Source organism: Strigops habroptila, chromosome 5, assembly GCF_004027225.2.
Source record: "Strigops habroptila isolate Jane chromosome 5, bStrHab1.2.pri, whole genome shotgun sequence".
Taxonomy (NCBI): domain Eukaryota; kingdom Metazoa; phylum Chordata; class Aves; order Psittaciformes; family Psittacidae; genus Strigops; species Strigops habroptila.
The window spans coordinates 33,594,156-33,619,534 of NC_044281.2; the positions used below are offsets into that span (position 1 = coordinate 33,594,156).

The following is a 25,379-nucleotide window of genomic DNA, read 5'->3' on the forward strand; positions in this document are numbered from 1 at the left end:
TTCTCCTAACTGTAGGTGTCTAAAGATAATTTGACAGGACCAAAAAGCTCTAATAGACAGAAATTAAATAATAGTGTTTAAAATACTGACTTTTTACATACCAAGTAGTTTTCATTCTTGTCAGCTGTGCAAGCGTAACTACTTCATTTTCAAATATGCAGAGAAAATACCACGTAGTACTTTTTGTTACCAGAATACTACATGCCCATATCTTCCACCATTTTCAGCAAACAAGTTTGCTAAATGAAAGGACGATAAGCAAAGAGCAAAAAGTAACCAATATTTATCTTTGGGTGAAAAAACCAGCAGCTTCTGGTTTTAAAACTGGCCTTTTAAAAAAGACACAACTGCCAAGTGTAATCCCTGCAGATTGACATCCTCAGAAAGAGTCTTTAGCAGCCTCCCTTCAGCCCAGGAAAGATCCTGTCCTGAGGTGGGGTTTATACCCACTTCAGACATGCCCTGGAACATCCTCAGGTCTAGACCCTCCTCAGGGATGCCTACATCCCAGAGGAACTAAGCAGGGAGATGGACATCTCCACAGAGATCAGACACCTCCATTGTATCTTCAAGTCTCTAGCTGCAGCTTTTTTGGCCTGCTCACCTAAGAGTACCTACCCTAGCAGAACCCAACACGCCTGCGTAGGAGCCCAGTGGGGAGAAGGAGAGGGCTTTTGTTGAGCTGGTTATTTACCTTCCTGTCTGTTTATAGAATTGTTCCTCAAACTCTCTCAGAGCTTTGCGAAGCCTTTTCTTATCTGCTCTTGTTTCTCTGAGATGTTCAAGGAGAACAGGCCTGTAAAACAGAGACAAGAACATGAAACCCTCATGTGTTTGGAAGTATTGTAAAAGCTGCAGCTTTGGGTAATAAGCAGCCGGCTGCTATGGGCCACAGCAGGCACTGCTCACAGTGCCCCTAGGCATTCCACCACATCCCTCCAACTATAGATATAACTAACTGTCTGTACCATCACATGTGATAAACAACAGTTGTGCACCTTCCCTTACACTACCATCCCCACCCTTCTAATAAAGTGAAAACAGAGACTCTGTGGACAACATGGGAGGAAAAGCTTTCAGGACCGAGTCTTGCTCGTGGCCTTAATTTCGTGTGGAATTACTGGAGTTCACAGGGCTCAGCATCTCACAGGAAATGTTTTGCGTATCTGTTACTGAATTAATAAAGTTAACATCCAAGCCTTACTTGTAAAAGCAGCTGTTACCAGACGTTACTGTGATGCAGTGGAAATGCTAGTGGTGTCAAGAATCAACATTTTTGGAGGCCATGTCAGCGGGTATTTGTAGAATAAGTTTTTAAGCAGAGAAATAATCCTGTCATGACATATGCAGCTGGTTGGTTTTTTTTTTCATAATAACAAAATTCACAGAAATATCTTCACAGCATTTGTGAGCAAACTATTACATACATAGTTGAGTTACTTAGAAAACCAAGATATTTTTGTTTACTCTCAATTTTGGTAGAGCCTAGTCAACTTCATTTATGCATCTAAGAGCTCCCAAACCGAAAAATAAAAAGATACCATCCATAAGCTGTGAGAACACATCTGTTCCTGGAAGGCATATTCCCCAACAAGTTGCAGGGCTGAGTGATATAGAAGCCCATCTTGAGATTTGCTGTCTCATGCGACCTGAAATTCTTAACTATAATTCAGAAGGGGGAGCTTTGTTTGAGTTTTATTATGGAAGGTAAGAGGGTGGTGCTAAGTTTTCTGGTCATCCAGACACTAATAACTATTCTTATGCAAGGAAGAAATTGATTTTACACATATTCAGTGGCCTCCCACATGACTGATCCTTCATTCAGCCCACCTGTTGCTGTTTGTATGCCTCATGTGTCTGGCCTTTTTACATCACTCACACTGTCAGTCCCAGCACACACACGGGAGCAGACTACCCTGCTTGGCCAAACTGTGCTTTGTTTTATGACTGCTTTGTAAGAACGCAAGTAGCTAGGTATCTAAAAATTTTGCAGCAATTATAAATAGGTCTACACATCTTTGCTATGTCATTATGTTGTACCTACCACTCTGTATATGTAGTTGTTTCTCCTACCTGCTTACTTTCCTTCACCTTTCTCTTCATGGACTTGGCACAAAGCTTTGAATAAATAGCTCAAACCACAGGTAGGCTGCCCAAACAATAAATATCCTCTGCTTTTTTTCTCCAGTAAGAAAACATTTAATCACTTGTGTGGTATAGAATATTCCCATGAAATAAGTATGGATCATGTTTAAGTTGCAAAGTCTACATGAAATATTTTGAAACATTTGAGGAAAAAAAAAAGAACTTACATTGTTGCCTCATGTAAATTGGACATAGACAAGGCTGTTTGCTTGAAAACCTTCTTTTCGTCCAGAGGTGAAACATATGCAGGCTCACTCTCCTCCTGAACAGAACACAGGTGCTCGTCAACAGGGAGGCAAGGTATTGGGCCAAATGATAGCTCATGGCTGCTTTGAGAATGGTCTTCATCTGAGTCTTCCTCCTCCTGCTTGTAAAATGTAAAGCATTATTAAATTAGTTGTTTACATTACGATACTAACTATGAATAGGATGACAACGTAAAGAATTAGGATCTAACTTCCTGGATGTATTCATTGAAATAGATTACACATATTGAAAGCTTCACCCAGGTCTGCCCAAGATTGTTCATGAGAGCTCTCCTTGGGCTCACTGAGTTACTGTGTATTGTCCACCGAGGCTAAAAAGGACAGAAGTTGGCCCTGCTTCTGACTATATCTCCAGCCAGCAATTTATTTCTGTTTACTCAAAAGCCTTTATAAGTAGCAAAGAAAGATTTAAAGAACATTCTGTATTTATGTAAGCAGTGCAGTCTTGCTGGAACTTGTGCTCCTCTTCTATACCATCTACTGTTTGTATTATGCCCAGAAATTCTTCCTGTAACAAGAGTTGAAGGTAGAGATTCCACAGTTTTATAGCTACAAACGTTAACTACCAAAATAGAGTGATGTTCACTGTCTTCCTCATGTTCCCTTATCCTCAGAAGAAAAGTTGACCTTTTGAAGCTAAGGCTTAAACATAAAAACTCCATGGGGCAAAGCTGCTAAGAAGTAAGATAAGGGAACTTCAGTGAAATTTTTACATAAAATGTCCATGTGTACAGAGGTCTACACTGGGATTTTTCAAAGACATCTAAAGCTCCACTGTCATCTAACAAGACAATAGTTCATAATTTTTAAAATCAACCCATCCCCAGTTACTATAAGATTAGTATTTTTGGTAGGCATGGTAATTAACTTCCAAATAGCCAGATTCCATTACCTCTACTCACAGTGGGACCAGCACTGTTACATTACATTGATATATTATTAAAGTACTACAAATTATATTTATGTGCTACGTGATTGATGATAAAGACATTGTCAATAAAATATGGAACATAGATATAGTGACACCATAGTGCTTCATGGACACAGGTTTAATTCTGTGTTGCGTATGTTAGCCGTAATGGAGAACTAACGCCAGCCTTTGATCTCTTACCCAGTGACTTGAAGTGATTGCCTCAGAAACCACTGCCATACATTGCAACCTCTGGCATGCTTAGCAGTTGAATTTTGCAGAGCGCTTGCTCTATGCGAAACACCTCGCTTTAACCAATGAGCAGAGTCTTCAAATATCAGTAGATCTATTGCTGCCAAACTGCCATACAGGTACAAACCAAACACAGCATTTAGTATATGTTTTATTGACAATGGTTATGATTTCTTCCCAACTTACAATTGTTGTGATCAAAGATGGAGTTACAAGAAGTTTCTTGATAATCCTGTATCTGTCGTAAAGAGGTTTCATGAGATTCTTTTCTTGCTTAGTTACCTAAAGAGAAATCATAATAAAATATACTCCTCCAAAATAAAAAAATACAGAAATTTTGCCCCTGTAAAGCTGTCGGAAGAATATGACCTGATGTGTATTTTGCTTCCATAGATATTTCATGGGAACTGTAATTTAATCCATGCAATTTCTAAAAAGGAAAATGGTGATCTGTTTTCTAATGGACATGCCCAATGTGGATTCCTCACTTCCTTGCGCCATATGGCCTGGGCAGAGGGTACATTATTCTCTGTCTCTTCCTGAGGATGCTAATAGAGTCATAAAGGTTAAGATATGCTTTAACTGTGCCTTGCACTGGTATCTCACTTAATTAACTCTAATAATGGCAACAGGCTAGCTACAGCAACATGACAGTCTCCCTGGGACAATATACTCAGCAGACCAGGGGGACAGCTGCAAGTGCAGCTTTACAGCCTCAGTGAGCGAGCTGGCTCCATGTAAAATTGCTGTGTGCATCCCTTGCTGGAACTGCATTCCACAATTGGGATTAAATGCCTATTCATTTAGTGCGCACTTTTATGGGCACTAGGAGCAAGGATTTGGAGAAGAATTTTATTTTAGAGCAGGTATTAAGAGACTGATCCAGCCACAAATGTTTGTAAGTATAAAAATAAACGTTATGGAAACTAGCTGTGCAGTAGACCAACTTACTGTATTTAGGAAAAAAAGAGCAAATCCCACAAGAAGAAAAAAACAAACAGAAAAACAACATGTTCTCCAGTGAGTAAATGCCAAAACAGTCATTTGCAAACTAGTTCACTGTCAGCCCCTGCTCCTCAACTCACATGCCTATCAGCACACGTGGGGTATAATTTCACTGTCTTTTGGCACTGCAGCACTGCATTGAAGCCCAGCTACACACGCTCAGATGAGTGAACAAACAGCAGGTTTGAAGAGACGTTCTGGCTGACGGTATGGACAATAGTCCAGAATTGTGCAGAAACAGACAGGTACCTGATCAGCAGGAGCAAGGGTGACAGCAGACAAATGCAGACTGATGACACTGCTTGTTTCTGGCTGAGTGAGTAGTTAGGAACTATTCCTAGGGCCACGCTTCACCAGGGAATGTCAGGGCTTGCCTAGGCAGCCAGTCCACTTCTTTTCCCCAGTCTTCATGTTCATTTGATTGCAACACATACGAGCTCCAGGAAATGCCATACAAGCCAGAATAGATAATTTTTTGTTTAAAACCTTGTGAGTGCCCTCTCCATCTGACTTTGCTTAGGTAAGTCTGGATAAAGATGATGTTCAACCATACTATACATCAGCAAGACAAACATCGTCATGAGTGCTCTCCACTGTTTCAAGGCTGCTGTAGCCAGAATACTCAGAACATGCAGCAACTTGATAATTTTTTCTGATGGGTTCTCTTTTTGTACTCCCGAAAAAAGTTTCTACAATAACTGTGACATTGTCTAGGAATTTTGCTATTTATTTGCTTAAAAAAAGAAAACAACAAAACCAAACAAAAACCACAACAAACCACCAATGTTTTTGCATAATTGGCTAAATTTCTGATTATTTTCATGGAAATCCAGTACACTCCATTCAAATTAACCTTTTGATAATGCTATGGTGTGATATCTGTTAAATGTTAAGGCATGTCATGGGTTCCTAGTTCAAACATCAAAGTAGGGATCGTTCAGGTGTCGTGGTTTAAGCCCAGCCGGTAACTTAGAACCGCACAGCCACTCGCCCACTCCCCACCTTGTTCCCCACCCGCCCCCGGAGGGATGGGGAGGAGAATCAAAAGAATCTAACTCTCACAGGTTGAGATAAGAGCAGTCCAGTAACTAAGGTATAATACAAAACCACTACTGCTACCACCAATAATAATAATGATAAGGGAAAGAACAAGGGGAGAGGATACAATTGCTCACCACCTGCCAACCGATACCCAGCCCGACCCAAGCAGCGATCTGGGCCTTCTGGGGAATTACCTCCAGTTTCTATACTGGGCATGACGTGCTGTGGTATGGAATACCCCCTTGGCTAGTTTGGGTCAGCTGTCCTGTCTCTGCTTCCTCCCGGCTTCATGTGTCCCTCCTCACTGGCAGAGCATGAGACTGAAAAGTCCTTGCTAAGGGTAAGCACTACTGAGCAACAGCTAAAACATGGGTGTGTTATCAGCATTGTTCTTGGACTAAAGTCAAAAACACAGCACTGCACCAGCTACTAAGAAGGAGAAAAATAACTGCTACAGCTGAACCCAGGATCTGAGGCCTCAGCAGTCAATATTCCAGTATTGTGAAAATCCATCTTCTGCACTGGGACACCTCTTTGGTAGCAGAGAGGCACCTGTTTTGTGAGCTAATGTCACTGGAGTGCCTCTACCTGGGCACTCATCAATTTGCCTTCTCCAAGTCATCATCCCCTGGCTTTTACAACCTGTGCAAGTTTCCCTAGCAGGTATCTCTTTCTTGGGCCCTTCCAGCTCTGAACTGTGCACAGGGTCTGTGCTGGCCACTGAGTGTGGGCCTCGCTGGCCTCACTCTCCAGCTGCGCTTGGTGCTCAGGATGCATGCAGACTCTTCACCCCTTTCCCTCAGGAAAATACAATCGAATAGGTAGAAAGATTAAAACTTGCTTCTCTAAGAGACATGATTATTTAAGTATGCAACTTTGTGTGGAGCATCTCCAGATTGCTTGTTCATTTTCAACAACAAAAAGAAGATGTAAAAATCTTGCCTAACTTCAGTTTCCTTGCTTTAAATTCTTGCCTGTCCCTGATCTTTGTGTGACTTTAAGTCAGAGCTGTTTGGCAGACCTAGGGTTCCCTCATGACAGCTTAGTGTAACTGATCACCTCTTTCCTTATGCAGTTAGCATCCTCTTGCTTAGCTGGTTATTCACCTCCTTCAACCTTGAGGAGAAACAGCCTCTCTGAACCCCATGCTGCAAAGCCTGACCTAGTATTTTCTTTTCTTTGAATCTTCAAATCTCTTTTACCTCTATATAGCACTAATAACTCAATTTCTTCTTTGTTCTCCTTCTTAGGAAATATTATTTCCTAAGAAATATATTCTCTCTATATATATATTCCTATATATTCTCTCTCTCCCTAAGCTCTCATTCCAAGCCCAAAGAAGATGGACAAAAATTATTTTATCCAAGACGCAGAGAGACCAGACTCAGATCACAGTGATATTAACAGCTGGCATGTTTTTGGACACATGCTGGTGCCATTCCTTTTTTCTCTACCACAACAATTACAAGTCAAAACCAGAGACAGTCATAAGAATACAGACATGGACATCAAAGAGGAATTCCTCAGTTGCGTGTAGACAAATTTTCAACTCATCATCTCACCAGTGGTGGCAATTCTTGGGTTTGTACCTACATTCAGCAATGAAGTCTCTTGAAAGGATTTTAATTAATAGTTAGAAGTGCTGCTGTGAAATAAAGGGGAACACAGATGACAGGTCCTGTCATTCATGTCTCAGGCGGTGCCCTGTAAGCCTTTTACCATTGCTACGCATTCTAACCTTTCATACATCACAGCAGAGTTATCATATGCATGAGCCAAGTCTGCTGTGGCTGTATAATCCTCCGCTTTTATCGCAAAAACCTGCGACTTCCAATCATGAAGAGAGATACAGGGCCACTGGGAACTTGCCTTTTTAATTTATTTTTTTAAATATAAACCTAATTCATCAGTATCAGGCAATAACATTTATACCTGAAGATTAGTCTGAAATAATTAAAATTATGTTGTGTAAAATTCATCTAAATATATTTCATATATGAGTCAAAAATATTTGTTAGAGAAGTTAGATAATTTTTAATTTACCTATCTTTCCATGGTATACTTACAGGTTGTCCATGAATAGTCTCAAAATATAGTAGACATTTCTGAAGACTGATTTTTTCCAAAGCCATTTGCTTTTTTGTCATATCCTATTTAAAAAAGTTATTTATAAGATTATGAGTCAGGATTTCATGACAAGGGTACAGGTACGTATTTGCTTAATAATCTATTCTCCCCAGATAAACATTAATAATGAATTCTGTTTCTGTCGGCACTGAGGTCATGGGGACTTGGCATTAACTTAGCAAGAACAGAGTCCAAATTTACATGACTGAAGTTTTAAATTAAGCAAAGTACACGTTACCCTCTGAAAGCCTAATGCAAAGCTGGTGAGAGCTATGGAGATACTCTACTGATTAAAGTAGGCTTTAGGTTAGGCCTTTCCCAGCGGAAAACACACTGTATTTACTTTGTCTGGCCAAAGTGGACTCCTTGAGGTCTGAACTTGCGCTCGCTCTTCTGAAGAAAGATGCATGAATAAAAGTCTACTGAAAGGCTGGAACCTTATTTTTCTTAACTGTCATTATACAAAGCTATAATACTTGACTGCCTTGATTTCTTTCAAAGTTACTATTCTATGAAAACAATTTAACAGGCTTAAAGTCAGGAAGCAGTGTTAGGCTATTGATAGAACACTTCATCCTAAGCTGGAAAGTTTCCAAGGGTACAAACTATGGTCTCAGCCAATAAGGCAAGAAGCTTTGTGTGTCACTCACTCAGAGCCTGCATCTCAAAACTTTTTCTATGAATACTGGTTGACAGAAAGTCTAAACAAGCAGAGGTTTTTGCTTCAATATCATTGCCAAATTGCATGCACATGAGGTATATCTCATCAGTTGGGTTTTGGAAAGGCAGGCTCACAAAAGACCACTGCAGCACATGAGTAGAAGGTTGCACAGATTTCAGTGCAGTACTTTTCTAGGACATTTTCCAATGTTTAGGTAGCATTTATGAATAATGATTGTAACAGAAAACTAAAGAAATATTTTTCTCATCCATCCTAGGGAGAAATTAATTAATGAGGTCTGTATGTTAGTAACTTCTGCTTGCCAGGTCAGTTCGTAAATCGTAGCTAACATTCCCTGTTACATATTAAATATGATTTAGTTGTAACAAATGAGAACAACCACCATTCTAGAGAAAATCATAGAAACTTGCAAAAACAGAGAGGACATAACTCAACTTTTTAATTTTTCATCAAGAAAGAGAAATAGATTTGCCTTGGCTTGTAAGGGATGAAGAACCGAAAGCTTCAGCTATGCAAACACAACACATTTACAGAGTGGAATGATAGATTCACAATGAAATCCCTAAATATCCAACCATTGTGATACTATGTGAATAACCGATAAATGCTGAGCCTACTAGAGAAAGGTGCTATCTCTAAAATGAAATGGAAGAATAATCTGATCAGCCAGCAGGAAATTGCAGCTGAAGAGTACACATCTGTAGAACCACTATGGGGAAGCTGCAGAAAGCACAGCCCTTTAGTAACAATGGGAACGAAGGCAGGCTTTCTTCCTCTCTCACAATTCTTGCTCTGCTGAAGACCTAACACTGCAGTTGATTTCTGTTCAAAAATCAGAATATGAATCACTGGTACCAGAAAGAAGGATGTTGATTTTTCATCAATGCAGTTTGTCAGTGTTGGTGATTTATCAGTGTATGTACAGGTGTCTGCTGCAAGGAGCACACAATTTAACTGGCATTGCTCTCCTCTCTCCCTTTCCCCCTATTCCCAAAAAGATCTGCTCCTGACACTTGCATATTTTCATCTGGGTTGGAACAGCAAGAAGCACATGAAACTAATGTCCTTTTCCACAGTCTTTGCCAGGCATGACACATCTGTATGAATGAGGGCCAAGTGTTCGGAGGTTTGGAGGACAGCTCATCCACCATAAGGAGTTGGGAGCTGAAGGGGGAACACAGTGCCTTTCTGCAGAAAGTTTACCACTAGGTCTTTGTATTGACAACTTGCAGAAGTGTTTTTAATAATTAGCCTCTACTTTTTAAAACGACATCAAGTGCAGAAGAAAGAATGCTTTTCTGATATTAAAGGAGTGCCTTGTTATTAACTTCAGCAGGAGCAAAACCTTTTTTCCTTGCTGCCAAAATGCAAAAACAGTGCAGAACCACTAATCACATTTTGCCTTGAAGGTCTGCATGAGTTAATCACTCCAAAACTCTGTCATTCGCATGAAGAGAAGGAACTGCTAACTAGAATGCAGGAGTATTATAAAGTAGGTAATTTGTTTATTTATAATTAATACAAGGTTAATTCTCTCAAAACCTATTAAGCCTGGAGCAGCTGAATGGTTAGGAGGAAACGGGGTGATCATTAATATTGATTTTACACATGAGAAACAATCTCAGGAGGGTTTGACATTTGGGCCTATTTCATTAGTTCATTTTATTAGCAATCTCAAGACAGTTTATATTCAGCTAAGTTTGAAAGGGATGATAATTTCAGAATCAGAGAAGGCAGGCAGAATCACAACCTACAGAATTATCTGAGACATCTTAGGACTGTAGGCTGCATACAACAGCAGAAACTTCAATGCTAATTAAATAAAAACACTGCTTCATAGCCAAGGAGAAGATGAACTGAAGCAGATCAATAATGAGAGGACAGATACATAAAGGCAGCCAGTCTGAGAAAAACCTTGGGGGACAGACTGCAAATGCTCAAAATAAACATAAGGCAGAAGTTATTTGCTGCATATAAAGAAAGACAAAGGACACACACACGCAAATAAAATAAAGCTCGGGTTGTAGTTTGGTTTTCAAAACTCAGGACAAATGCACGCAAAATGTTGTATGAAGTTGTCTTCCTCACTAGATAGTTCCCTGAATGATTATGCGTTTTAAACTCACTGCTGTTTTCGCAGGCAGAAAATACAAACTCTGGGGACAGGCAGGATGATAGCGAGGACCGGGCCTGGCTGAGGCCTCTCACTCTTAGAGGCAGCATTGTGTTTCCATGCAGGCACTGAGGCTGGATTCCCAAGGTCTGCTATGTCTGCCACACGGGTTGTGTGGTAGCAGCCTCTAACACAAAAGCAGTAAGAAAAATTTTAAGGGAAGACAAGAAGTGACATGACACATCCATAGAACAATGCCCGTTTCCTTCAGCTGAAGATCAGGCCATGTCTGACTGTAGCCACACTGTGAAAGGCCATGTTTTCTGGTGAACCACAACAGAGCACTGCAGGGTTGCTGCTCCTCCTTGGTGTGACTGAGGCACCAATTACATCCCCAGCCATTAAACGCTCACATTGGCTTAAAAGTCAGGAGCTGGGGTTTGGTTTTGGGGGTTGGGGATTTGGTGGGTTTTTTGAATAGTATGATTCAAATTATGTCTATTTGCCTTTCAGCTCCTGAACAAGATCCTACGTTCATGGTCTTAATCTTTTTTTTTCTGAAGCGTTGTACCTAAAAATGAGGTGAACTGTTGAGATAAATTGCCAGCTCCCAGCACAAGGAGCTAGTGACACAAACAGTAACAGGTGCCCATCCCTTTCTGGGTTACTGAATCATTCACAGGCCAACCCCAATTTTCTCTATGTCTTCTCATTCAATAAATTTACTCACAGGCTTTTTTGTGAGAGGGGTGTTTGGTCCTGAAAACCACATTTTGCTATTTCATATTCAGATCTTACGGTTTTTCCTTTTTAAACATACTGCGTGGTTCAGGATTTTACTCTGCACCTCTCTTAAGGACACACATTCTCTCATTTTTAAGCAGGGCCTTAGAGGTTTTCCACAGCTGAACTTCAGGGGAGAACTTGGCAGGCTTTTATGGAAACATTATGCTTGACCAAAATAGCTAAATCTTAAATCTTGAAAGAAGAAACATGTAGCTCCTATTAGTTTACTATTAATCTAGCTCAGATTCTGGTACAGGATCTAAATGTTATATACAAAATAATATGGTGCACATAAAAAATGTCTACAGTAACAATGAAGTTGCCTGTAGCTGAAATGAAGACTTTGATCTGCTGTAACCTGCAGATATCCTTGATTCATTTCATCTCCTCAGTGCGATAAGGTTCATTCTCCTCTGATTCATAATTAAAAACCAATCTTTTTTAATGTTATGCTCAAGGACCGACTAAAATATGTAATTTTGAAATAGCTCGTTTTGACTTCATATTATTCATTTTCAAGCCTCTATTCCATAGCAGTTACCTAGAACTATTACCAAACACCTCTGCTAACAGGTAGCTTTCTCAAAACAAGTTCTTTCCACAAGAATACAAGAAGAAAATAAATAAGATCTTAAAAAATATTTTAAAATATTAAATGTGCAAACATTTAATTTGCATTTACAGAATTCTCTGTGAGAATACTTCAAGCCAGCACTGCCATTGCACAGATTTAGGAGGTTCTCTTTTAGAAAATCAGAAGTGTAATTAATCAAAAAAATGAGTGGGACAGAGACCCACATCCAACTTATAAGAGATTTTTCCTGGCCAGGATTTCCTCATGGCATCTGTTTTGCTGTCATCTCATCTCACTCCTTGCATAATTAAAGAAAAAAAACCAACTGAAAATAGTATAGTACAGTCTGCATTGTTGGGATTTTAGGACTACATACAGAACAGCATGGTTTTGTTGTCATCCTTTGTTTTCTTACAAAGGATCCTGGTTATGAAACACTTTTTCCATCTCAGGTTTTCAAAAACAGTAGTTTATAAAAAGAAATTATTAAAAAATCAGTCTTGTATGCAGAGCTCAAGATCTAAAAAGCACGGCATCATTATACATAGTTCTATATAGCAACTAGATGTTTAAGAACAAAGAATAGAAGAAAACAAAACAAACAAACAAACATAAACTTATCCGCTGCGTATTTTTTGCTACTGAAATCCACCCAGAATCAATTCATTGTCTTGCTCAAGAATAGCAACATCATTTGACAGCAAAAATAGCCAAAACCGTAGTATTCTTAGGAACAATCTGTTTTGCAAAAGAGCTTTTGGCAGACCCCATGACATGCCAGGAGTGTGAAGGTACAGCAGGATTTTAAAATATGTACTAATTTAAAACCAAAAATAAATTGCCCAGCCAACCAAGCATGTTTCATGGAATACTGCTCCTACATTTAGAACAATAATTGAGAATGTGGAAGAGCAGAGGCAGTATCGGATCAGAAGGGCAAAGCAGACTGGATGGTCGTGTTATCCATGTGATCTTAGTGCAGTACTATCTACTGACTGGGCAGAGGCTCTCAGCATTTCTCAGGTGAAGGGGTAAATTCAGGAACGTTTTTAGTCACACAGTTCCTGTGGACTCGAGATAGGAATGCTTTTGCTGACACCATCTTCAACACACTGGAATACATGCTTACTGCACACACAACCTCAAGTAGGCAGGTTTCAGCAGTGCCTGGCAAACAGCTTTGTACATGCATCTCTGAGCAAAAAGCACTTAGCACTATTTGAAAACCCCTTTTGCACCTCTTTTTCTGTGCAACTCTTGACAGAAAAGTAGACTTCAGAAAACTGCACTAGAGTTCCCATCTTGTTTGAGAGAAAATGCACTGCAGTGCCAGAAGTCATAGGATGCACATGCATCGGCATACCCTGAGACAGCTACGTACTAATTAATATCTGCCTCAGATGCTAATGTTCTAAAAGAAACAGCCATAACTTCTTAAATACCTTAATAGTCTCAGGAAGATTAAAGTGTTGTCTTTTCTCCTTTAATCGTCTCAATACACTGTCCATGGTTTCTTCTACCGAGGGAGCTGGTTCCATGCTTGTGCCCTCCTGTGTCCCAGCCTCTTTAGAGGTCCCAGTGCTTTCGCTATGATCATTTCTTTGGGGTGCTCTAGAGGTACAGTTTTGCTCTTCTGACATTCTTAGTTTCAGCTCTGAAAGGAAAATTACTTGGTAAGTAAATAGATTAGAAATAGTTGCAAAGAAGTTTCCTCTGACACTACAAGAAAAAAAATATTCCTATTTCTTGCATACCATTATGTACTTCTCTTTTTCCTCCCAGCCCATCTTTGACATTAAAGGTGAGAACTGAAGAGGCACTGGGTTAAAAATTGGGGCCTGGGTAGGAGAATCAGTGCAGAATTTCTGTGGGAATGAGGTTAGGGAAGGGGCTGAAAAGGACAAGCAACCCTTAAGAATATTTGTGGGAGGTTTGGGGGGGAAGAGAGAGGATATGGAAGCAGAGGTCTCTCTCTCCCCCTCTTCTTCTCACCAAACCCATGCACTCTCAATTGGTTTGATGTCTGGATAAGTAAAAACATGTCTACGCATTCTGTGGGAATTGTTGTCTGAGGATGCAGTCCTTCACAGGCACCTTCCTGGACAAGAGGCAGCGTCTCTGCAGGCACCTGCTGCACTCTCACTCCAGCTGTGCTTGCCTGCCCTCCTGTGCTGCTGTGCAAGTGAGGAGAGCGAAGGCCCTCACCTGGGCAGGGCTGAGGAGCCCAAACTGTGTCACAGAGCCCACCATACCATCTGCCAGGCTGGTGGAGCCATGTACTCCAGGTCTGCATAACCAATTTCACTCTTCTCTAGTGGAATTTAAACCATAACCCTCCTTTCCAGAGGCTGCATTGCTATCCCAGCCAGGCTGCTGAGCTGGTCCTCACAAGGAGAACCAGACACTTTGTTTCAGTGACTTCCCTTGGCAGAAGAGTAACTGAGCAACCCAGCAGAAGACATAGAGGTTACAGTTTGGCCTAGCTTCCCAGTCAGCAACCTGCCTGGACGCAGTAAAGTGTGTAAGTATATTAGCTTGACATCAAGCCAAAGACCGTGGAGCTCTAAAGACCTGCACAGAGCAACAGGAAAATTGAATAAAGATTGGAATTAGCTCACATGAGCCTGGGCTTTGTACGTGTCATATGCCTGGCTGGTGAAGGGCTGTGGGCAAGGCAGGAGACTGATGACTCCAAATATGTTAAATTTATTGAAATGTGCGCAGAAACAGTAATAAATTTTTTTGCTCAGTTGTGACAGTATAAGGATACAGGCCAGATTTGTAGGGAAAAACAATAAACTCATAGAGCTAGGAAGGATGCATAAGCCTTACGGACTTGAAGAAGGACCTACAAGCACTTAAGTGTTTTTCCCTTTCAGTTGCACTTGTTTTGTGAACCTCATGAATCTTGCTTTACTTAAAAGCAGGATAATAAAATCAAGGGTGTTTTCAGGATTGAGGCATTTTGGGTGTAAAGGTGAGGCTGATCTACAAAAGCTAGGCCTCCTCGCGAGTTGAAGGAATGGTTTAGTCAGAGAGATAATTTTCAGAAAGTTTACTACATTGTTTGTCCGTTTCCTCTCATTTGCCTTTCCTGGATTTGCAGCACAAAGTTCAGGGGAAAAAAAAAAAAATTAAAATCTAGTAATCATGCAGCATAGTATAGAACCTTCCAGAAGAAATTTACTAAGAGATGTTTCTATTTCTTTATTTACCACAGTCATACCCTCTATAGCTACATTCTTAATTATATCCAAAACAGAGATGAAAGATAATACTACAATTTAATTAGTAGTGAGGATTCATTTATAATGGAAAAAATAGATAAATTATAAATAGCCTTTAAAAAAAGAAAAATCAATCAGTCTTGGCTACATTCTCCCTGAAGGCAAGCATGTGATACACCCACAGACGTTAATGGGGTGGTATGCAGACAGTCAAGGGCAAAACTTGACTCTGAAGACCAAATCTAATATCAGGGAAAGATCTGGTTTTATGATCAAAAAAATAAAAGCTTTAAAGCCATATAATCTCAGTTGTAAAGGAACATTTTGCACCTACATTTGTACTATTACAAGGACACTTTCAACTTGGTAGTTCTGTATTTCAGACACACATAAAAATATCCAGAATTGCCTTTTGCATGAATTTTTATAGTGGTGAGGGAGAGGTGGCATCTTTTTCCTCTTCCTCTTTTTAGCCTTGTCATGAGGACTGAATCAGCTTACTTTTATCCTTGATTTCAGGAATCAAGGCAAATCATACCCTCTAATAATTTTGTTGTCGCTGGCAGTATTATTGCCATGCATTGTGAAAAATAAGCACAACACAGAGGTTAGAAAACTAACTCTAAAATATTCCAGGTACAGTGGTGCTTCCAAAAGCTTTGGCAATAAAGTGAAATGACATGCTTTATGTACCTTTGAGCTGCTTACGACCTTTGGCCAAATCATTCATCCATTTCAGAACTTCAGGATTGGAAGTCTTGTCACCATGAGAAGGCTGAAAATAAAGAAAAAAAGGAAGAATAAAACAAAGGAATCGATGGTTATACAATCAAACAGATAAAAACATATCCACACACAGTGTGCCGAAAAATGTCCATAGTTCCAACCGCACTATATCATAGTGTCATGCAGAGCATTTGGCTTGATCATGGTACTAATTTGTCATGACTTGTCTCTCCCCATTGTGGCACAGTGCTACATGGGTCTGACTATTTTAGCTCTGATCCTAAAAAAACCCCAACCTTTTAAGTCCCTGACTAATTGGATAAGTAATTTCAGTGATTTCAAAGGACTGACCAAATACCTCATGTTGGTCAAGTTCCTAAGTGACTTCCAGCATGGTAACACAAGCTCTCTTTCCCTTACAGGGATAAGCTCTTACTGCTTTAAGACAGGGATTCTCTTGTAAAACAGCACTTAAAAAATTTCAACTGAACTGCTTAATTAATCAAACGAAAAAATCCTGTGCAACAGAGGATGAACCACAAAAGCTTTGTATATCAGTCCTTTCTTTGCATTTAGAAACTGCCTCCAAATTAAAATCAATTTACACTGGATCTTCAACACTCAGACATTTAAAATGGCAAAACAGTTTTGCAAAATTAAACCTCAGAAGTAATTTTTTTCTGGTCACAGTGCAATGACTGTTTCGGTATGAAATCTTACTCCTAAACGTATATGATGACCATAAGGCAGTACGATTCACAAATGTATGATTAAGTTTGCTGCCATTGTTGAGATTACAAGGTAATACATAATTTGCTTAATTTTCATTTTAATGTAGTCATAAAATATCACAAACTTTCCTGTAACTTCCCTGTTTCATACTGTACATATCCTTAGCATGACAGATGTTTCGATATGTTTATACTGCACAATTCACCTTACTCAAATTAGCTTGATATGAGCAATGATCTTGCATACACTGCATGGAGAATACCACTGGCCTGAAACAACCACCTCCCCCCAGCAACACATCCTAATTTTTATTTCTCTAATTTCTGCCATTAGATTCTATTGAGCTCTATGCTTTGAATGCTTACAGGAGTCTGCCTGAATGAAGGACTCTGCACAGCAGAGCAACAGTTTCCAAGCAAATGACTTCTACAAAGCAAATAAGTAGCTTTCCATCTTTTGGATCATTTTGGTTCACAAGCTGTCAGCTACGTTTCGCAGACTCACACTTCTTACACATCTAGAAGATGGATATTTTGCAACAAAGGTAATCCAAAGAAAATGTAAATTAGAGCCTCAGAACTACTGCATAACCTGAAAGATGTTAAGAAGATATTCCCTCATTGATGATTTTCCAATTTCATTTTACCAAAAATACGCTTTCTGCTATTTTTTCTGCATAAGTTTAAATACACTGGGATTCTTGCCTGCCTTTTGCAGTGTTTCCCTTTATCTTTTCAGTTATTATCTTACCAGATATTTTCTTTCTTGCTCAAACTTTTCCTCATACTTCCTAATTTTTCTCTTGAGACTCTGAAGATGCTTGGTAAGTTGTGCTACTGTGTGTGGTTCTTTGCAGTCTTCACAGTTACATCTAGAAGAACTTCTTGGCCTGCAAAAGCCAAAAGCATAGTAGCTGAATCAAAGAAGTGGCTATAACGGACCATGCATTGTTTCAGGCGCACTTTATGCTTTCCCAGCACTTCAGAATATGCATCTAAGTTCTTTCACATAGAGGCAATTTAGTCTTACAAAGTAAGACTAAAATAATTTCTTTTGCTTGAAGGTACCCCTAGAGTATACTAATGGGTTCACCATCTGTCTTTTACTCTCTTTTTTTTCCATTAATTGTGGGATTTTTTAATATTTTTCAAAAGTTTAATCTAGTAGGTCACAACCTGATCCAGTATTTACATTTAATACCCTCATCTTATTTCACAAATCTTCCAACTGTAATGGGAGACTGTAACAATATGATTTGCCAAAGTAAGCTCAGGGAGATTTTTATTACTGGGAATAAACATTTTCATTTTGAAGGCACTTAAATTTCTAATTTTTTACAATTTCAAATAATAGATCTGATTATTGTTCATATGTTCATATAGAATTTTAAGAAAGTTTGGTTTCTGTCTGAAATGCACCATTCGTTTCTGGAGATTACATATATGGGCTGTTCATATGCTCTGACATTCATATTTAGTGAATGACTGAAGCTATAGTTCTATTACAGCTGAAATTTTTAGTATTATACCTTGATAGCCCTCTCTATTTTATGTTCACTCATCAGACTAAACACAAACTTTTAAAACTGTTCCTTGCTAACTATAATTAACAAAGACTACAAACAATAACATACTGTGTTATGAGTGAAAAAATGCTAGATCTTGTTTCACATATTGCAGATTAACCATGTAAAGTTATGCTACAGTATGAAAAAACTGTAGCTGAAGTACGTATGAAAAAAAGTGGCTGATAAAAACTGAAGAGTCAAAGGCAGCCTTCCAATATCTGAAGGGGGCTTACAGGGATGCTGGAGAGGGACTGTTCATCAGGCACTGTAGCAATAGGACAAGGGGTAATGGGTTTAAGCTTAAACAGGGGAAGTTCAGCTTAGGTATAAGGAAGAAGTTCTTCACTGCGAGAGTGGTGAGGCACTGGAACAGGTTGCCCAAAGAAGTGATGAATGCTTCATCAGAGTTCCTGGCAGTGTTCAAGGCCAGGTTGGACAGAGCCTTGGGTTACATGGCTATATGACTCTATGACTGTAGATTGTACAAAAAATATTTAAAATATATAAGGATTAAAATATAATTTCTTACATCATGAAAGGTTGAGCACTTGGTGGAGAAGGGGCAGACTCTGTGTCTAGATTAAATCTCTGGCTTTGGCTGAAGATAGAACAGCGTGGTGACAAAAGAGGATTGTCGCCATCTGTAATGTGATACAGCAGTCGACTGGTCCCTAGGGAGTGATGTTCTTGTGGGCTGCTGTCCATGTCATTCTGCCAGTCTCTGTGAGCTGGCAAAGGCTCTAAAAAGCAAGCACAAGCCAATATGACTGAGGGTCACACACAAGATGCTTAGCTACCTAGATAAATACATATCTATACCTGCAGTAATATTCAAAGCATAAGTATTCAAAGTAAACAGCAAATAGTTCAGCAAAGTATCACATGCAGGATGAATGTAATACCAAGGATGAGAAAACAGAAAGGATGGTTACTGCCTTCACATAAAGCAATTTTGAGTTCCAGGGGAGAAGGTGGATGGGTGTGTTTGTAAACTATAATGTAAAGTATAATACAAAGATGGAGAGTTTTCCAGAATAGTAGCATTAATCATATTTTCATAGATCTGTTTGCTTTTGAAAGCCACATTTCTAAAGAAGACAGCGAATATACAAAACAAGTTTATTTTGTGATGTAGCATTTAGTCCTTTGGTCAGGAGAAAAGCAGGTCAAAAATACGTATGTCCTGATGCTAAGAATCTCCAGTGTTGCTTGCAGTATCCTGCAGAATTTCATTAAGATTTTAAGTTACATACCCATGGGTCTGAAGAACACAAGATGTGAAAATAAAAACAACCAATAACATTCAAGGTAGTTATTCAAGGTAGTGTGCAGTCACTGCTACTTGGAAGAGTCATGCTTATGGTACTGTGTTACTGTTGTCTTGGGCTATACATGGAAGCCTCTCCTTGGGTGCCTCAAAAGGTAAAATATGACCTATAGAGATGGTCAAGCTAGAAGTCAGAATGGTTCATTCTGGACTGGAAAAGTAGGAATTGGTGAACCTCATTGCACTGTTTATGGATAACATGGAAAATAATGGGCACATTACAGAGCCTACCTCTAGGGAATACCAAGAGTTCATCTTCCCTTGGCTGTTCCTGGTTACATTCATGTGAAGAACTACTAAATCTTCCTCATCCTCTGTGGGTGAAATGGGTGAGGATGATCTAGCCTAATCGATTTTTTGCTATCAGATGATTGTGCTTTAAATCATATTATACTTTTAGGAAGAAACTCCATGATCTCATAAAAGCTCTCCCTCCAAAAAAAAAGAGTTAATATATGTTAAAGCAAAGAATGTGCTCTGTCTCAGGTTCCCCTATATCAGTTTCCATAGTGCATAATATTTTTACACCGGCCACATTATATTTTTTCCTCTAAAACCATGTATTTCCAGGCAGCATGTGTGTTATTTCTAATCAGTATTATATTTGCAGTCTAGCATGCATTCTAATACATTTCACAGAAACTGTTTTTTCAATGGAAGTCTAAAACTGCACAGAAAAACCGTACATGGACTTACTCACAAAAGAGCAGGCAGGTTTAGAAAAGTTCTTTCATCTTCGCTTTCTTTCCATTTTCTCCTTTGTACATGGGACAGGACATTCCCATGGTGAGTTGGTATTTCTTTCTGGATTTTAATGGAATCTTTGTATAGCTTTTATTTGACCTCTGCCCAAGAGATATGGAAGCTACAAATCCCTATTGTTGCACTTGGACAGTGGGGACAAAACAGCTCTGAATGGCACCCTTGATAGAACCATTGCCTTCCTAGAACTCAACTATTGGTTTAAAAAAGAATAGTTACAGTGGTCTAAAATATCATTTTATTAGGCACTATCCAACTCTTTTTGCTTTACAGACAATAAAAAATCTAACTGTATATTACATAATCACAATTTAGCGTGTTATGCAAAAGTTACACAACTTTTGTATCTCTAAGTTTATATTACTTTAACAGCACCATCAATTATAAATATGTTAAGCATTTCCACAATGAGACAATGTAGTTGGTTATTAATTCTTTCCTCTATGTACTTCATACTCTGTAAGTCAAATTCAACTCTCCAAGATACCAGAGCAACACCCTAAACTTCTAAATTGTGTATGAGATTCAAACCCACACATAGAGAGATCCAGAAAGGCATCTGGGAGAAACAAGGGTAGAGATTGTACCAGTCATGGGAAATTATGTACACAGACAACACACAGTGATAAATGTTGTTCTACAAACAAAAGTGTTGTCTCTTTCTGGTAAGTAATCTTGCCTTATGCTGTAAGACATAAAGAAGTTAATAGTTTTGTTTGGGGTTTGATTTGTTAGGTTTGTTTTTTTTTTACTTCTGAAAAACAATATTGTCAATGAGAAGAAACTGGATTCCTTCCTTTTATTTCACCATCTTTGAACTTCAAGAAATATAATCACGGTGAAGTAGGGTGACTAAGAATAGTTTCACTATTTCTCAAACACTGTTATTAAAAGTAATAAATTCTTTTATAATCATATTAAGTAGCAGTCTCCTTACTATGAAAGGAAAATAAAGTTATAAAAAAAAAAATCAGCCAGTCTGTGTATGATCAGTGTAGTAAAAGTTTCCAACATTTGTACTCTGATTTTCTGTGGACCAAGAAGTACTTGTTTATAAAGAGCCTGTACTGTTTATAAACTACATGGTCACAGGCATTTGCTCCTTTTCACATTTACAACCAGGCAATTTTACTAGGCCCAACCCAGACTCAAAAACAGAAGAAAAGCACACATTCAAGACTAAACACTCCTAGAAGATAAATGCAAAGGACAAGTAGTGGCTGGAGCAGCTCAGGTATAAAAGCGACCATACTTCGCTGCAGAGAGTTCAAGGAGGTTTTTTTATTCAGCTAGCAAAAGAAAGGGAGACAACCTGCATTCCAGGTGAATTTGGGAATTTTCCCAAAACCAGGGATCTTCAATTTCCTTGGCACCAGGGCTTCCTGACAGCATTGCTCCACTAAAGCTGGTAAATTGGTGCAACTTTGGTATGGCTCCAGGAAAGGTTTTAGCTCCAACCCTATTACAAATGCATTAAATCGCTATCTAATATCCAGAAGTGGTCAGCAAGTCATTCAGATTGAGTCATTTACACAGCCTGATTACTATAATAGAGGAACACCTCAGGATGATGACAAGTTATAACCAGACCCATTTTTAATTAAAACTTCGTGCCATCATCCCTATTCCAGTTCAGCATAGATCCTAAAAAAGACACTAAGCATTATCCTGGGAGTAGCCCAAGAACTGACCAAACATCTACCTGTCTTCAAGTGTCTGATCTAATTTTAGCCTCTATCTTTTCCAAAACTAGGAACTAAAGCCACATCTAGCTAAGCGAGTAAGTTACTCTTTGGCCTGTATCTACTCCATCTCATCTACTCAGCCCACCTTAGCACTGGCAAGAGCTCACCAGCGGAGTTAAAGCCAAGATCTAGTATCTTATAATTTGCAGTATGCTTCATAATGTGGACTTGGATCATATGACAACAAGTCATTCGGTACAAGTCTGTATTTCTGATTGTGAAGTAAACCAATAATACACTGAAATCTGTTGTATCTAAAAAAGAATATGCAGGTATAATGTGTTCATCGTTATATCTGTGAATGCCAATATCAGGATTTTTAAGTTAAAAGACATTTAGAACACCTTGTAGTTAAGTTCAGCTGCTCACTGCTCAAGTCACATAATCAATTTATACTCATATCAAAAAGTTATAGAAATTACTCACGCTCTGCTTTTCTTTTTTTCCCCTCAAAAAAACCTTACGATTCTTCATGGTCTCACTTATGGTCTAATTCAAGTTTTTATGTACACAAAAGTAGACTGGAATTTGCTGATTTTGCTCAGTTGCTGTTCACCTCTTAAAATTTGCATCCTGAAATACCTGAAATAAATGTATTTTTTCTAATTTTTCTTGACTGAAATGTGAAAAAAAATAAACTAAATAGACTACAGATTCATGTTTATTTTAAAAATAACATATTTATACATTGTTAATACTAAAATTTTCATTGCCTAATTCACTGAGCAAAGGCTAATAAACTAGAGATGTAGTATATATGGCACATCTTCTGACTCTGTTCTTTGCCCACTACAGCTCTCTGGACTTCCATCCAAGTTCAAGTTGAAATAGCCAACAGTCCCATGTGAACAACTGTACCTAACCCAATAAATCAGAAGATTTTGGTAGTAATTTAAGAGACAGAATTAGGACTAGCTCTCTCTATGCAAAATGGCAAGTTATTAAACAAAAAACAAACTACAAAGCAGATGCTGGCAGGAATGAGAGTATACTGAAATGCATTAAATAAGTAAGCTTTAACTAAAGCACAAGTTTGAACTGCTTGAGTGACAGAGCATGCTCTGAACTGTGTGAGAGAAATGCTACATCATCCAGTATTTGCCTGTGTAGCTGTAGATAGGCAAATAGGAGCTAGAGAGGGTATCAGAAGTAGGGGTCACTACCACTATGAATTAAAAGAAAATCCAGTCAAACCAGCATAAATAAGAAAAGGAAACAATTATGAACCATCCTAACAATGAATTGTGAAATTACCAGAACAAAATTGTTCAGTAAACTACTGGAAGAGGAGGAAAAACCCACCCGGACATAAAGGAAAAGAGTCAGTGCAGATTTTCTATGGGCTGCAAAATGTCTCTGCCTGTGCAGCGTAGATATGAGATCTGTCTCTGCCTCAGATCCATGACGAGGGACTAGCACCAGTGCAAGCTCTATAAGGTATTAAAGTTTGGGTTTTTTTCACCTAACCCCCAAGATATTTAGTATTTTTTACATTTACAATTTTCCTTAATTGTGCAATGCAAACCTCATACTCTAAAATTTCTTAAGTAGAACATTATCATTTGTGATTTTTTTTTTGTAAATAACTCATTTTTTGCTGAAATTCTGAGCAAACAGCTTCTAAATAAGTTCTACTACACCCTGTCTTTATTCTGACATATAACATCAATTGCAAAGGGATTAGTGACCTATGTCCCTTAATTTGAACCATACATGGTAAATGACTTAAGTATATGTGTATTCATGTCACTTGTCTGTGTTAGTGTTGTTAGTGTCACTTGTCTGTGTTAGAGATGTGTTAGTCATATTGCCTTTGACCTATTTTTCACAATCAGTGATTCCTCTTCTACTGAGCATCACGACTCTGCCAGCCCTGTGACTACAAGCTATGAATTGACAAAAATAGCACGGAGCCTTAAGGCTATTTATTTCCATGTAGAGGAAAGAGGGAGTGATAACACACCACAGATTGCCCAGATGGGTAATAATGCAGGTTTGTGAATGATTAAAATCTGTATGCTGTAAAACTCACCTTTGCTATCTCTCTGCTGATGCATTAAATTAAAATCAACAATAGGAGAAATGAAGTGATATTGCTCTGACAAAAAGAATAACAAAAGTAGAATTACATGATATGGCAGGTGATCTCACACAATACAGACAAAGGAACAGCGTAAAATTACTTGAACAAAAAAAAAAAAGAATGAGGATTCTTGAAACCTGTCTGAAAAGCAAGACTCCCTCTCAGAAAAACAGAATGCTATACCTCTTTTAAGAGGTATTGCCCCTTTTTACATTACACAGCATTTGCATCATGAAATGGTGCTTAGCATTAGCTCTGCACTGCTTCCCAAAGGACTGCAAATCTGATATTAAACTGCAAGTCACAAGGCTTTTTTATAATTGCAAATGAGAACACATCACGACATGATCGCTTACCTCCACAGCTGGCTCCATCAGCTTGCACACTGGTTTGGGCTGATGAAGGGGCTGGATCCTTGGATGCCGGCAGCTGAGATGTTTCTTCCTGGGCTGGCAGAAATGCAGAGCACAGATCGGTTTCTAGGGCTTGTAGCTTCAACAAAGAATTCTGCAGACAAAAGCAGAACATTGGGCTAGATAGAGAACAACAGAACACAGCGATAGCTCTTCAACTCACTGAGCCCATTAGCAGGTCCTGCAAAGGGGTGTTCCACTAACAGCTCTGAGAAGACATGCAAGAGAACAAATGTGCACTATTCCGCGAGTTTCTTGACTTCTGGTTATTTAAATCCCAATTTACATGGATTATTCATGACACGTGGGAAAGATGACTTCGTCAGCAAAAGACAATTTATTCTCGGAAGCCAAACTGAGATGTTGTCCCTTTTCTTGGTCTCAAAGCAATACATTAAGCAAGTATTTTATTCATTGGACTGACATCACGATCTGATGACATTCTGTCCCTCCCCATTTACCATTCATAAAAAAACAAGTCTCCCTCTTCCAGCCAGTGAGTGCCATACACAGCAGTGAACAAAGAGTTACTGAGAACACAATCCCTCATGGGATTCTTGGAAGAGATATTTTTAATTGGCTTTTTTAGAGATACTTCTTTATGCAGATGTAGCTTTTATGTAGGCAGCAACTGCTGCTACAGGGCAACTAGATCATTTCTTATCCATTGCAAAGGTAAAATTAACAGGTCATTGTCACTCGCTGCAGACAAATCAATGAAGACAATGCTTATTATCTATAACATCACAATATAACATCAGCTACTGTGTCATGCTTGTTTCATTTCTCATTTCAATCTTTAATGCTGCACGCAATATTCAGCTGTACAATCTGACACAAGCATCTTGCTGTGATGTAAATGCTGTGAAAGCCCTTATCACCATCTGACTGGGCAA

The 25,379-nt window shown here is 38.9% G+C and overlaps 1 protein-coding gene across 6 annotated transcripts in view; it reads right to left on the reverse strand.

Moving 5' to 3' along the window:
• The window catches only part of FAM13C (family with sequence similarity 13 member C), a 54,846-nt gene that overhangs the window by 1,661 nt on the left and 27,806 nt on the right, over window positions 1-25,379 (reverse strand). For 4 of the 6 annotated variants that reach the window (XM_030487333.1, XM_030487335.1, XM_030487330.1 and 1 more), the window contains 8 exons: window positions 24,427-24,577; window positions 18,683-18,893; window positions 17,337-17,475; window positions 15,822-15,903; window positions 13,344-13,555; window positions 3,760-3,855; window positions 2,313-2,512; window positions 695-796 (listed from right to left, as the gene is read on the reverse strand). In XM_030487333.1, the coding sequence (XP_030343193.1) occupies window positions 695-796; window positions 2,313-2,512; window positions 3,760-3,855; window positions 13,344-13,555; window positions 15,822-15,903; window positions 17,337-17,475; window positions 18,683-18,893; window positions 24,427-24,577 (1,193 nt within the window). Of the gene's footprint in view, window positions 1-694; window positions 797-864; window positions 1,333-2,312; window positions 2,513-3,759; window positions 3,856-13,343; window positions 13,556-15,821; window positions 15,904-17,336; window positions 17,476-18,682; window positions 18,894-24,426; window positions 24,578-25,379 lie in introns of those variants that run through there. The other 2 variants (XM_030487332.1, XM_030487334.1) reach the window with 2 other exon arrangements.